Genomic DNA, 13,957 nt, shown 5'->3' with positions numbered 1-13,957 from the left:
TTCTGAAGCTGCCCAATCAGATCGCACAATGTTAGCAAAGCACAAATTTTCACAATGCACTCCTACTTAAATGGAAACCATTCTTGTTGTGTGAAGTTTGGAGGTTCAATCTATGTTAAAGGAAAAAGCCTATTGTGCTTTATGTGTATAGTGTTGTCACTCATATAATCCTAAGAAAGCATAACATGCTATTCAATCCTTAAATTCTTCTTAAGAAAGAGGTTTGAATCCATCACAACATCTCCAATGTACATGTTATAATGCTTAAGGAAATGCAGCCATAAAATGTTCAATTCAGTTCATTCTGATTCCTAAAGGTGGATTCAAATATACAGAATAGATTGTAGATATCAGTGAGTTGAGATAAACCAAATCACAAAGAAGAGAAAATCTGCAGTTGCTGGAAATCAAGTAGCACACACAAAATGTTGGAAGAACTCAGCAGGCCAGCATCTATGGAAAAAGTAGTCAATATTTCAGGCCTAGACCCTTTGACAGGACAAATGTCAGCCCGAAACATCAACTGTGCTTTTTTTTTCCATAGATGCTGCCTGGCCTGCTGAGTTCCTCCAGCATAGTGTCTGTGCTGAGTTGAGATAAATTTGATTTAAAAGTTGTTACATACCAGAAATATGACTTATAGCCCAGCAATCTTCAAAACTTTAGGTGTAAATTTATAACTAGTTTGTAACCATAAATTCTGAATATCTGAGTCAGCATTAAGGTGGGGATGTATAAATGAATGATAGACACCTTTAGAACTTGTGAAGAAAGCATATAAAGAACTAATTATATACTGCACCTTGGTCTAGGCTAAATTTCACATAGATAAATTTCTCCAATACATTGAAAATCAATTGTATCAAATGGTTAAGTTCTGTTGATGCGTGTTTTAAGAAAAAAATACAAGATATTGTGAAACATGGTATAAATATCTGATGATGTTCAATAAAATTAAATCTGAAAATGATTAGACATGAAATAGGAAAGAATGTGTTATAAATGTGATGCCTACCTTCTCAAACTAAATTTATGAGTATCAGTGTGATGCATAACAATCTAAAATCAATTTCAACTTGGGTAACTGGACATTAGTCTGGGAGAATGCATTTCCCCAATTAGGTGGAACTGGTCATTTAAGAGTGGGTTGACAAGTCAATCCACCTGTTATATCAGCCAGCTGAAGCTGGTTAGCTGTCCACTATACTTTTCCCTCTTTTGGTTTACGTAAAACATGTGCCTCTCACTTTCCATCTTCACCACCTCCAGCAGAGTGCAATTCCACTACGCACGCGCGCGCGCGCGCACACACACACACACACACACACACACACACACACACACGCGCTCACGCACACACACACACACACACACACACACACACACACACACACACACACACACACACAGGTATAACTAGCATCATTTGCTAATCAAGAGCAAGGACTACTGTTCATTGTTTCCATTATCCAACCTAGAAATCCTGAGGTCAATTCCAATACCCTTTTGCCAATCTAGTTATAATTTATCATTTTATCAATATAGGATTGAATGTGGGGTCTTCCTATCATATTATGCACTACAAAATGTGGTGTAGTTATAATTTTCCAATAAACCATTCAGGGCTAAACAGCAATTATTTTGAAGCCCTTTTTGAATTAGTGAACATACATAATACAAAATCCACTTCAGTCATGAATGTTAACAAAAGTAGCAAATCTACATAGAAGCCTTAATCCATTGAAAATAGATTAATCTTGTTTAGGGTGAAAGAGTTACTGCTTAAGCAACACTTCAGTTGAATCTGAGTATTTTCCTTTAAAGTTAATGTTCACAATTTGTCAATAACATATTGAAACTACCTCAGCATTCTGCTTCCGACACGACAAAAATCATTGGCTCTTGCTTTCCCATTTCTGCCATGATCATAGCAAGATGGTTCAGGTTGCCATGATGCAAATGCTGAGCTTCCCATAAGTCAAGAATCACGGAGGTAGGACTGGCTTTTGATGCAAAATAATTGAGATACCTGTTAAAATACAGAAGCAGACATGGCTCTGAACAATTGTATTATTAAATTCATGAGCTTTTGATTCAGAAAATTATTTACCATCATAATGAATGTGCATATTTTAATCTTTCACATCCTTAGTGTTTAACAATCAGAGGTAACATTGAGCAGAACCCAGCCCTTTGCACATCTGCCACGTTCACAGCCAAAGCAACTCGTTCATGAGGACCTTAGGGGTGAGCACCTGCCCTGGAATGCACTGACAATTTTTGTCAAACTCCAAATTTGGAGACAGGGGTAGAACTTCACATCCTGATGGAACTTGTAACACTTTAAAATACATTATCAGCACCTTTGATATTCAGAGATATTTAAATATTAGCTGTCATAAATAGTTTTTAAAAGCAACATAATACGCTTTGAGATTCAAAACATTAGAACTAAAGGAAATAAATGAATTATTATAAATAATTAAAAGAAATGACTGAATTTACCTTTTTCCATCGACACCTTGGGCCATGAATCCTCATACAAATCAATGAGTGCCTACACCTATGCTTCTTCCGGAGACCCCTCTGGGATTGAAGAGAGGTACTGCAGGGGAATCCGAACATGTCAGGGATGCATCACTGAACTCCATGAGGAGCACAAATGCAGAGCAAAATTACCTTCATCAAGCTCAATTTTGCCCAAAGATTTGCCATGGAAGTAGGTACACAACACTGTTAAATTGGTTATAAAGTCCTGCATCTTTCACTGATTGTTCTGATACTCCTCCTGCTGAATAAAACTTGAGTGCAAATCATTTATCTTCCCTCAAAAATCCAGATTGTGCCAAGTTTTAAGAGCCTCTTAAAGAGTTTCTGAATGAGGGAAAATATAACTACAAATATTACAAACATGGTAATTCAAAGCAACAGACTCAAAATGCTGGAGGAATTCAGCAGGCCAGGCAGCATCTATGGTGAAAAGTAAACAGTGACGTTTTGGCCTGAAACCCTTTATCAGGACATGAAACTTTTGGACTGAACCACGTGTGGGGATTATTATAGAGGTGGTCACAATGGGAAAATCTGATTGGAGGCATGAAGCAGAAATTATGCAAATGATATACTACATTTTTTTGCTTGAAGTGGACCTACATATAGCAAATTATCAGGACTGAATTCTACAGACCAACTCGGGCAGGATCTCTGAGGCAACACAAGTCTGATCCTGGACATCATGTTAGGGTCTGCTTTGCATATCTAGACTGGATCATGCTTTGGTCATAATTGCGTGTTTTATGCTAAGTAATAAATAATATGGTGAAAAAGCTCAGATCTAGAGAGGTTCCATGGTCAGCATAACATTGTGGGCCAAAGGGCCTGTAATGTGCTGTAAATTTCTATGTTCTATGTATGGTCTATGTTATCTATAGAAACAAATGAATGGAGAATATTTTGGGTCAATTTCCTGCATCGGGACCCATTTCCTGCCATTGGACCTCACTATGCATCTTTGGTTGCTCTACGAATTAGCAGATGATGCCCAGAGGGAAACGCTGAAGGAAGATTGAAATCCATGCAATAGTTTTTGATTTCTGTTAACGATCATCTTTTTCTGAGAAGTACTAGCACACAAAATGATAAAAAAATCAGTACTCCATAGGTTCTCTAAATATACTTTAACAGAAACTTGGAAGTTAATTATACTTAGCAACATTTAGAACAAATGCATTACTTGAGCAAGACAACATAGTCTTTTTACACCACCATGAAAACCATGAAAATGCAAACATGCCCAAATAAAGGTAAATATCAATAGGATTTAAATGAGAAAGATGTGCATGGCTGGATTTTTTTACTACTTCAAATATTCCATTTATACTAAACAGATATGGGGGATTTGAATTCCCAAGCAACGCCTTGCTTTAGAGAAGTGGCTGAATCAACATTTATTAGGGTTGTTAAAAAACGTTGTAATATAAATCCTAGAAAATTAATACTATTTATGTTCATTGTTAAAATACCCACATGACTGCAAAACAGTCTTCTTCTGATTCTAAACGTCCAGGCCATTTTCTGAGTATCGATAATTCAGTTTGTTAATGGAATAGTCTTTAACTTTTAATTTCCATTGATAAAATCCAACTACCCGTATTTCAGAAAACAAATACATAAGTATCCTGAGAGTTAGAGAGCAGGAGGAAGAGTTACTTTATAGAAATAATTGCACAAAAGAACATAGAACAGTAATTTAAGTATAATTTAGTCGCCACAATGACATAGCAGTCAGACTGATGCTATTGTAGCTTGGGGAGTTAGATGTTCAATTCTGCTCTGTTTGCGAGGCGATTGTACATTCTCCCCGTGAACATGTAGGTTTCATTTGAGTGTTCCAGTATCCTCCCACAGTGCAAAGACATACCGCTTAGTAGGTTAATTGGTCATTATAAATTTTTCTGTGATTCGGCTAGGGTTAAATAGGTGGGTTGCTGGGCAATGTGACCCTGTTCTGCATGGCATAACTAAATAAGTAAATAAAACATTCTGCTGTGTAGTGCAAGTGCCTATACAGATGACAAGAGGAAATAAACTCAAGGCAAAAGTAAAACCTCAATAATTATAAACAAGACAGGGAGCCACTCTTCAGGAATGAATAAATGTAACCAAAGCCATCTTTCTGCTTAATCTCAGTTCTTCAGCTAAGAATAATTAATGTAATTGTTAGGTCTAGTTTTGAACTATCCTCACCTCCTGCATTCATGATGTCATCTTATGATTTTCTGTGATTTTTCCTCTAAAATTACAGACAATGCTACAGAACTGATATACATTTTGCTTCCACAAACACATGACTTTCAGCTTAATTGCTTGGTTCTCAGAAATGAATTTTCAGCATAACCAACAGGTTATCAGAATGCTGATAACCGGAACAAAGCAGCTGAAATAAGATGGTGCTTTTGAAAAGAAACAGAAGCACTGAGAATAACAAAAAATGAACAAAAAATTCTTAAATGTTTAAAGTATTATAATTAGAACTGTAAAGTTATAATGGAAAATTGAAATTTGTTTATCTCAATTGTGAATATTATTTTTTAAACTTCTATTACCATTTATCAGCAATGCTAGAACTATTATTATTTTTCATTTATAGGGCAATAGTACTCCTTAACAGTATCTGGATGGGCCTTACAAGGCAAAAGTATTATCAAAACTGTGCGAAACATTTGCATTCATGGAGCATAATTACTATTTAATAAAATTAACTGCTTATTACTGCTGGTTACTTTGATGGTACTAAAGCATGGTTCTCCCTGGGCTGTACTGATCTATAGTACACTTTTTTATATTGAGTTAACCATGTCTTGATAGGTGTTTTCTAATTCGACGTTAAATGTGAAATTGTGGCGACCCACTTTCTACGCAGGCGAACCGGCTCACAAAATGGCGCACACGTCGGCAGAGAGGCCAGCCCCAAAATGGCACTGGGCCCTCTTCTTCACCAGCAAGGGGAGAAAGCCCACGCGCACGGTAAGAGACTTTTGTAATGCACCTCTGACATCATTTCCGCCCGGAGAGGGCGGGAATGGAACTGTGTAAAAGCCAGTGCTGCGAAGTTTGAACAAACTAGTTCCAAGTGCAACTTACAGACTGCGTGTCATTATTTCTAGCTCTGTGTGTAGCACATCACTACATTGGTGATCCCGGCGGTCCAAACGGGATTTGGACCAAAAGTGATCGACTCTTCATCTGTTCACGCGGTTTTGCTAACACTGCCAACTTTCTGGACGCTGCGACCACACGTGTGGTTTGACCAAGCAGAAGCCCAGTTCCAGATTCGGCAGATATCTTCTGATTCTACGCGTTACTATTACGTGGTGAGCTCCCTTGACCAGGAGACAGCCGCCCACGTTGAGGATTTCATGCAGTCACCCCCAGAAGGAGGCAATTATGCAGCATTCAAAGTGCTGCTCAGAGGGACCTTTGGCCTCTCACGGCATGAGCGAGGTGCCCGCTTGCTGTACCTGGACGGTTTGGGAGACAGGCCGCCGACAGCATTAATGAACGAGATGCTGGCCCTGGCTGAAGGGCACAAAACCTGCCTCATGTTTGAGCAGGCGTTCCTAGAGCAACTGCCCGAGGACATATAGCTGCTGCTGGCCGACGCAGATTTAAATGACCCCCCAGAAGGTGGCGGCCCAGGCAGACGTGCTGTGGAAAGCCAAGAGCGGGCGTCCATCGGACAGATTACCAAGCCACGCGCCCAACAGCAGGCCAGACCAGGCCCAGCAACGGAGCGCACACAACCCAGAGGTAGGAGTGAGGAGGCCAATGAACAGTGGTGTTTCTACCACCAGTGGTGGGGGCACAGAAGCTCGCTGTTGTCGCCTGCCCTGCAAGTTCCCGTTAATGGCTACGGTGACTGGCCACTAGGACAGCCTCTTGTACGTCTGGGACAAACAGTCGGGATGCCGCTGCTTGGTCGACATTGGAATGGAAATCAGAGTCTTACCCCCAACGGGGAGCCGGGACCCACCCTGAGGGCCGCAAACGGCAGCATGATATGGACCTACAGCACCCGCACAGTGCAGCTACAGTTCGGCGCCAGCCGGTTCACGTGGGACTTCACACTCGCCGCCGTGGCCCAACCACTCCTGGGGGCGGACTTCATGCAAGCTCACAGCCTGCTGGTCGACTTGCAAGGGAAAAGACTGGTCCATGCCAAGACTTTCCAGACATTCCCCCGGGTGAAGCCAAGTTGCCGGCCCCACACCTGGACTCCGTCACGCTGTCTGACAACGAATTCACCAGAATCCTGGCAGACTTTCCATCGGTTCTGGCACTGCATTTCACTGCAGCCATGCCCAGACACGGAGTACAGCACCACATTCCTACTCAGGGACCGCCCCTCCATGCCCGCGCACCAAGGCTCCCCCCGGACAAGCTCCGCCTGGCGAAGGAGGAGTCCAAGAGGATGGAGGAATTGGGGATCGTACGGCGGTCTGACGGCCCATGGGCCTCCCACCTGCACATGGTGCCCACAGCAGCTGGGGGCTGGAGACCATGCGGCGCCTACCGCAGACTGACTGAGGATACAGAATGCTACCCTGTGCTGCACATACAGGACTTTGCAGCAAACCTGCACGGGGCAAACATCTTTTCCAAAGTAGACCTCGTCCGGGGAAACCATCAAATCCCTGTACACCATGAAGACATCCCCAAAACAGCACTCATCACCCCATCCAGCCTGTTCGAATTCATCCAAATGCCGTTTGGCCCGAAGAATGCCGCACAGATGTTCCAGCGGCTACTGGATGCAGTGGGACGCGACCTGGACTTTGCGTTCATCTATTTCGATGACATCCTCATAGCCAGCAGTAGTCGTCAGGAGCATCTGTCCCACCTCTGCCAGCTCTACTCCCACCTGAGTGATTTCAGCCTCACGAACAACCCGGCCAAATGCCAGTTTAGACTCAACACCATCAACTTCCTGGGCCACAGGATTACCAAAGACGGGGCAATACCTCTGCCCGCCAAGGTAGATGCGATCAGCCACTTTGCCCGGCCCAACACAGTCAAAGGCCTGCAGGAGTTTGTTGGTATGGTGAACTTCTACCACTGCTTCCTCCCCTCAGCAGCCCGTATCATGCGCCCTTTGTTCACCCTGGTGTCAGATAAAGGCAAGGACATTACTTGGGATGAAGAGGCTGCGGCCGCTTTCGTTAAAGCCAAGGAAGCCTTGGCAGACGCCACGATGCTGGTGCATCCCAGAACGGATGTTCCAACCGCCCTCACAGTGGACCCATCCAACACAGCAGTCAGTAGGGTGCTGGAGTAACTCATCGAGGGGCGCTCGCAACCCCTGGCGTTCTTCAGCAGGCACCTAAGGCCACCTGAACTCAAGTACAGTGCCTTTGACCGGGAGCTGTTGGCACTATATCTGGCGATCCGGCATTTCAGGTACCTCTTAGAAGGCAGGCCGTTCACCACATTCACAGATCATAAACTGTTGACCTTCGTGTTCACGAAGGTGTCCGATCCCTGGTCAGCCCGCCAGCAGCGAGATCTGTCCTACATCTCCGAGTACACGACAGACATCCAGCATGTCTTGGGAAAGGACAATGTCATGGCGGACACACTGTCCAGACCAGCTATCCAGGCCCTGTCCCAGGGGGTGGACTATACAGCACTGGCAGAGGTGCAGCAGGCAGACGACAAGATGCCCAGCTACAGGACTGCAGTCTCGGGTTCACAGCTGCAAGACTTCCTCGTAGGCCCAGGTGAGAGGACCCTCCTGTGTGACTTGGCTACCGGCCAACCACGCCCCATCGTCCTGGCAGCCTGGCGGCGGCGAGTTTTTAACTCCATACACGGCTTGGCGCACCCATCTATCAGGACAACTGTCCGGATGGTCTCCAGCAAGTTCATGTGGCACGGACTTCACAAACAGGTCAGCGAATGGGCCAAAACGCGCACTCAGTGCCAAACAGCCAAGGTACAGTGGCACACCAAAGCCCCGCCGCAGCAGTTCAAACCCACTCGCCGGAGGTTCAACCACATCCATGTGGATATCGTGGGGCCCCTGCCAGTGTCTTGAGGAGCGCGGTACCTCTTAACTATGGTAGACCGTTTCACGAGATGGCCAGAGGCCGTCCCGCTCACCGACACCACCACTGATTCCTGCGCCCGAGCGCTGATTGCAACCTGGGTAGCACGCTTCGGAATACCGGCCCACATTACCTCTGACAGAGACGCCCAGTTCACCTCCAGCCTGTGGTCGGCTGTAGCCAGCCTGTTGGGAACACAGCTACACCACACAACTGTGTACCACCCACAGTCGAACGGACTAGTGGAGCGCTTCCACCATCACTTAAAGTTGGCTCTCATGGCCTGCCTGAAAGGGCCTAACTGGGTGGACGAGCTTCCCTGGGTCCTGCTTGGAATCTGCACAGCGCCTAAAGAGGATGTGCACACCTCCTCGGCCGAGCTGGTGTACGGCAACCCATGGTTGTCCCAGGAGAGTTCATACCAGCCTCAAGGGGGCAAGGCGAAGAACCTGCAGCAGTCCTGGACAGACTACGAAAAAGGCTCGGCAACCTGGCCCCTGTAACGACTTCACAGCACAGACAGATCCTGACCTGTGTACCCAAAGACCTGCAGAACTGTAAGTGTGTATTAGTACGAAGGGGTGCACACCGCTACAGCGGCCGTACGAGGAGCCGTTCAAGGTGATCAGGAACAATGGGTCCACGTACGTTCTGGCCATTGGGGAGAAAGAGAAGGTTTTCACGGTGGACCGACTCAAACCAACCCATGCGGACTTGGCGCAGCCGGTCGAGGTTCAGGCACCGCGGCGCAGAGGCAGACCGCCCAAACAGAGACTGATCCAGACTGTGGACACTGGGGGGGGGGTGTATCACCGGTTCTGTGGGGGGGCGGGTTATGTGGCAACCCACTTTCTACGCAGGTGAACCGGCTCACAAAATGGCGCGTGCATCGGCAGAGAAACCAGCCCCAAAATGGCACCGGCCCTTCTTCTGGCCAAGGGGAGAAAGTCCGCGCGCAGGAAGAGACTTTTGTAATGCACCTCTGACGTCACTTCCACCTGGAGAGGGCGGGAACGGAACTGCGTAAAAGCCAGTGCCATGAAGTTTGAATAAACTAGTCTCGAGCGCAACTTAAAGACTGCGTGTCGTTATTTCTAGCTCTGTGTGTAGCACATCGCTACAAAATAGTAATAAATACCTATGAACTACATCTTGATTTACCTCTGAGGGTAATCTTGCAAGAAATTATAACTTTTAAACCTAGATGCCCAGTATAGAGTATGGAAAAAAGTCCACAGCAAGATTTTACCATTAAAAAGTTACTTGTTTCAAGGATAAATTCATTCAGGCTCACCGGTCCAATTTCAATTTATATGCCAGCATTCTCCAGTCACTTCCTCTTGAACTTGGAATATCCAGACTGCTGCAAATCTTCTGCCTAATCAGATAAGGGATTTTGAAAGCACATGGTCCTGCTAAAGATGTGCCACAGTTATTTGGCTCCATAAATTGGAAGTCAGTTTGCCTTGCATCCTAATGGAAATTTAAAAAAAGATAATAGTTCAAATATGTTATAATGGATTTCTGTTATGCAAAGAGCACAACATAAAAGTTGAAATTTCACAGACTGAATACAATGAAGTTTTTCAATCACTTTCTCCTCTCTCCACTTCTGGGATTTAAAATTTAATTCATTTAAACATTTTCTGTTTTATTTCATGCTTTCAAAGTCAGTCACATGTTTTTTTTTAAATTTTGCTCTTCCCAGATCTTTTAAAATAAGGAAAGCATTATGTTATAAAAATTTGCTTATGTTTTTTTCAGCACACCTTTGGAGTCAGTGAAGCATAAACTAATATTTTGTGCTGCATTATCTGGTAACAAACACTGCTTAGTGGGGCTCAATGAGTATTCTGTATATATTCTCATATATATCTCAAAATATCTCATATATTGCTTTCAACAAAAAAATATTTGGTTACTCAAATTCACTAGCATTACCTGAAACCAAAGATAAGGACCATTTTTCAAGACTAATTTAGCACAGCCTAGATTTACTAATGAACGTTTTGAAAACTAATACAAAATAATGTTAAAAGTAACATCTGATGATACTGGAACAAAATCACCACATCTGCAGTTACTGGACATTGCTACTGTCAAATGTACTGATAACGATAATCTCCATCAGCTTGAGCCTAAACTCTGGATAGCTCGATGTGATGAAGCAATAGAAAAGCATGAGGAAATAGCTGAGACAGTAATCAAATACTGTATTTAGTGAATATCTTCTAACTGTCCTCACTGAATAAGACACCATATAAATTTCAAATCATGTGCATCCAAATGTCCAAAGGCAGTTAAGGAACATAATTAAAGCCACTGAAGAGAAAATATTAGAGAAGTGAAGAGGATTGAAAGCAACAAATCACCTTGACTGATTAAACTTGCACTGCAGGTCTCTAAGAGAGGTCCTCTCCTTTTAATAGACAAGATGCTTAAAGAACATTAGGAAGAAATGCAGAAGTAGCCTATAAGATCCTGTAAGATTTTCCTGCCATTTAACAGCATCATACATTCAGTAGCCACTTTATTAGATACCTCTTGTACCTAACAAGGTGGCTACTAAGTGCATGGTTGAGGTTTTTTGCTCGTGTAGTCTTATCTACTTCAAATTTTGACATGTTATGCATTCAGAGGATGCTCTTCTGCATACCATTGTTGGAACACAAGGTTATCTTCCTGTCTGGCCATTCTCTTCTGACCTCTTTCATTATGAAGGTGTTTTGCCCACAAAACTGACGCTTACTGGATGTCTTTTTGTTTCTCACATTGTTCTCTGTAATAATTCTTTGTACTCCAGGGACTGTAGCCCTGAAAATCCCAGGAGATCAGCAGTTTCTGAGACACTTGAACCACTCCTTCTGGCAGCAACAATCATTCCACAGTCAAAGTCACTTAGTTCACATTTCTTCCCCATTCTGATATTTGGTCTGAACAACTGAACCTCTTAACCAGGTCTGCAAGGTTTTATGTATTGAGTTCATGCCACATGATTGGCTGACTAGATATTTGCATTATGAGTAGGCGTATGGGTACCTCTAATAAGGTGGCCACTGAGCGTTTATGTGGAAAGTGAAACAATTAAGATTTCAAGTTTGAGATCATTGTCTGTGGAAACAGAAACGAGTCAGTGTTTCATGTCAAAGGGTCTTCACTGGTTCTCTTTTCACAGATGCTGCCTACATTGTTTGAGTGTATCCAGCTTGTTCTGATTTTGCTCCTGTAGATTGCACCTTAGTGAAGATAAATGAAGAACATAATCTGAAATAAAACCATACATGCTGGTAGTAGTCAACAATATCAGCAGCATCTGCAGAGGAAGAAAGAGAATTAAAACAGTTGATGAAAAAATGGCATTGACACTTGATCAAAGGTTCACTATGTAGGATTGCAATAGTAAGAATTGCTTGGCTTTGTAGGGAATGCAAAGTGGAATTAAATTAGGCCACCGATCATCTATGATCTCACTGAGTAATAGAACATAAGTGTGGGACTAAATGAACTCCTCATAATCGTGTGCTCTGAAGATTTGAATTTGTTTAAATAGTTGATTCAACTCTGAACCTCCTTTGGTAGCTAGAGTGTGATTATGCTGCAAATTCATTATAAACAACCAATTATTCAGCTTCTACTGAAGTATTTTTAAATATTTATGCTGTTGTTCACATTTTGTACAATAACTATTTCTGATAAAGAGTTTCATAAAAATATCAGCACACAGTTTCCTTGAGCATCTATTACTTATTTTCAGGAGCAGCATCAATTTTATTAGGAAAAAGAAATCTTGCTTGATTGAGATAACTATCCTTTTCATAGAAACATTTATTAAAAAGGAGACATTTTAAAATTAAGACCCAACAATATCACTCAAAGTCAAAGTCAGTATAATAAACAAATGTTGTTCAAATATAATTGTAAAATTGAACATTGCAACAGTGCCTTTCTACAATCACTGATTAGTATTCTACTAAAGATTGGAAATGAAATAAAGTATTTTTGAGCTCTAGCACTATCAATAAATAGAGTCATTGATACTTTTATTACTAATTTTGCTTAGTGGAACATTATGGGCTGCAGCAAGTGTATTCTCCGTAAGTTGTGAAGAGGGATCATATCTACAGCACAGATGCAGATAACTTTTTTTTGGTAATTTTAACTGCTCAGTTAGTAATACAATATTATTTTAAAAATTACAGCATTGCACTTTTTATCCCATTGAATATAAAAGATTTGACTGCTTTATGCATGTTGTTCCATAGACCTATACAAGATCAAACAGGACTAGTTTTACAATCCATTCAAAATTGGCATCATGGGTGAATGAACATATCGCACTGTCTCTAAGTAATGCCTTCCAGCAATTGTGCAAAGCATCAGTATGATCTCATTATCTTTATGATACTCATCTTCTTTAAACAGAATGGAAGGTCATATGCAAGTTGTTTAGATACGCTGAAATCCCAGCACAGTGCTGATGCACGCATTAGCCGTTCCTTCTCTCAGAGGGAATAATTTGTCTCCAAACATTGGCTCCAATTTCCCAGTGAGAAATTATTTTAATTAAATTTTTTCTCCAATGTGTTAAGGGCCTCCGAATCCATTTTTCTAATGGATCAGTGCCAGACACTCAAGCAAGATGCCTCAATAACAAGGCTACCTGCCTCCTTCTTAAAATGAACCCATCCCCAGGCTATTGGATAGATTCAACAGCCTGTACAGAAAGTGGAGGAACCTATCATACCACTATGGCCATTCTAAACAATGAAAAGAAAACAATTCAATAATATAACTTTTCTAGAACATTGGTTCCCAACCTGGAGTGCCTAACCCCAGTGGAGTTAGACTACCTAAAGATACAGGTGCCAATGAGGCTTAGTAATACTACATTAGTTAGAAAGTTCACCAAAAACTTAAATACGTATATGCATCTACTTGTGGTATACTAACTGGAAAAGCTGCAGCGACACTAACTATTGAGACACGCATAACTGTTTAAAAAAAGTGGCTTATTGTAATGAAACATGGGAAGAGGAAGCAGGAAAGCCTTGGGGGATGTGGATAGGCTGAGTGAATGAGCAAGAACATGCCAGCTGAAATACAATGTGGAAACATTGAAGACTTCATACTTCAATTTAAAATATAGAACTTTCTGTGTTCTATGCACAGAACAGCCAGTCTTTTTAAGTAGTCCAGAAAGAAAACTCAGTAAATCCTAGACCATGTACTAAGACCAAAAGAAATATCGGCTGAATTATGATGCGACATACAGTCATACCCAGTTGTGTCACAAGAAATACACATCAAAGTTGCTGGTGAATGCAGCAGGCCAGGCAGCATCTGTAGGAAGAGGT

At 42.4% G+C, this 13,957-nt stretch overlaps 1 protein-coding gene across 1 annotated transcript in view; it reads right to left on the bottom strand.

Moving 5' to 3' along the window:
* Positions 1 to 523: 523 nt before the first annotated feature.
* Positions 524 to 13,957, bottom strand: part of unc5a (unc-5 netrin receptor A) — a 337,030-nt gene continuing 323,596 nt past the window's right edge. The window contains exons 18-19 of the mRNA XM_072264606.1: positions 9,898 to 10,076; positions 524 to 2,029 (exon numbers count right to left, since the gene is read on the bottom strand). Coding sequence (XP_072120707.1) covers positions 1,864 to 2,029; positions 9,898 to 10,076 — 345 coding nt within the window. The 3' untranslated portion in view covers positions 524 to 1,863. The remainder of the gene's footprint in view (positions 2,030 to 9,897; positions 10,077 to 13,957) is intronic.

The sequence above is a fragment of the Mobula birostris genome, chromosome 7 (assembly GCF_030028105.1).
Source record: "Mobula birostris isolate sMobBir1 chromosome 7, sMobBir1.hap1, whole genome shotgun sequence".
NCBI classification, from domain to species: domain Eukaryota; kingdom Metazoa; phylum Chordata; class Chondrichthyes; order Myliobatiformes; family Myliobatidae; genus Mobula; species Mobula birostris.
Note: the sequence above shows the minus strand (reverse complement) of the source record. Positions and strands in the feature narration are given on the sequence as shown.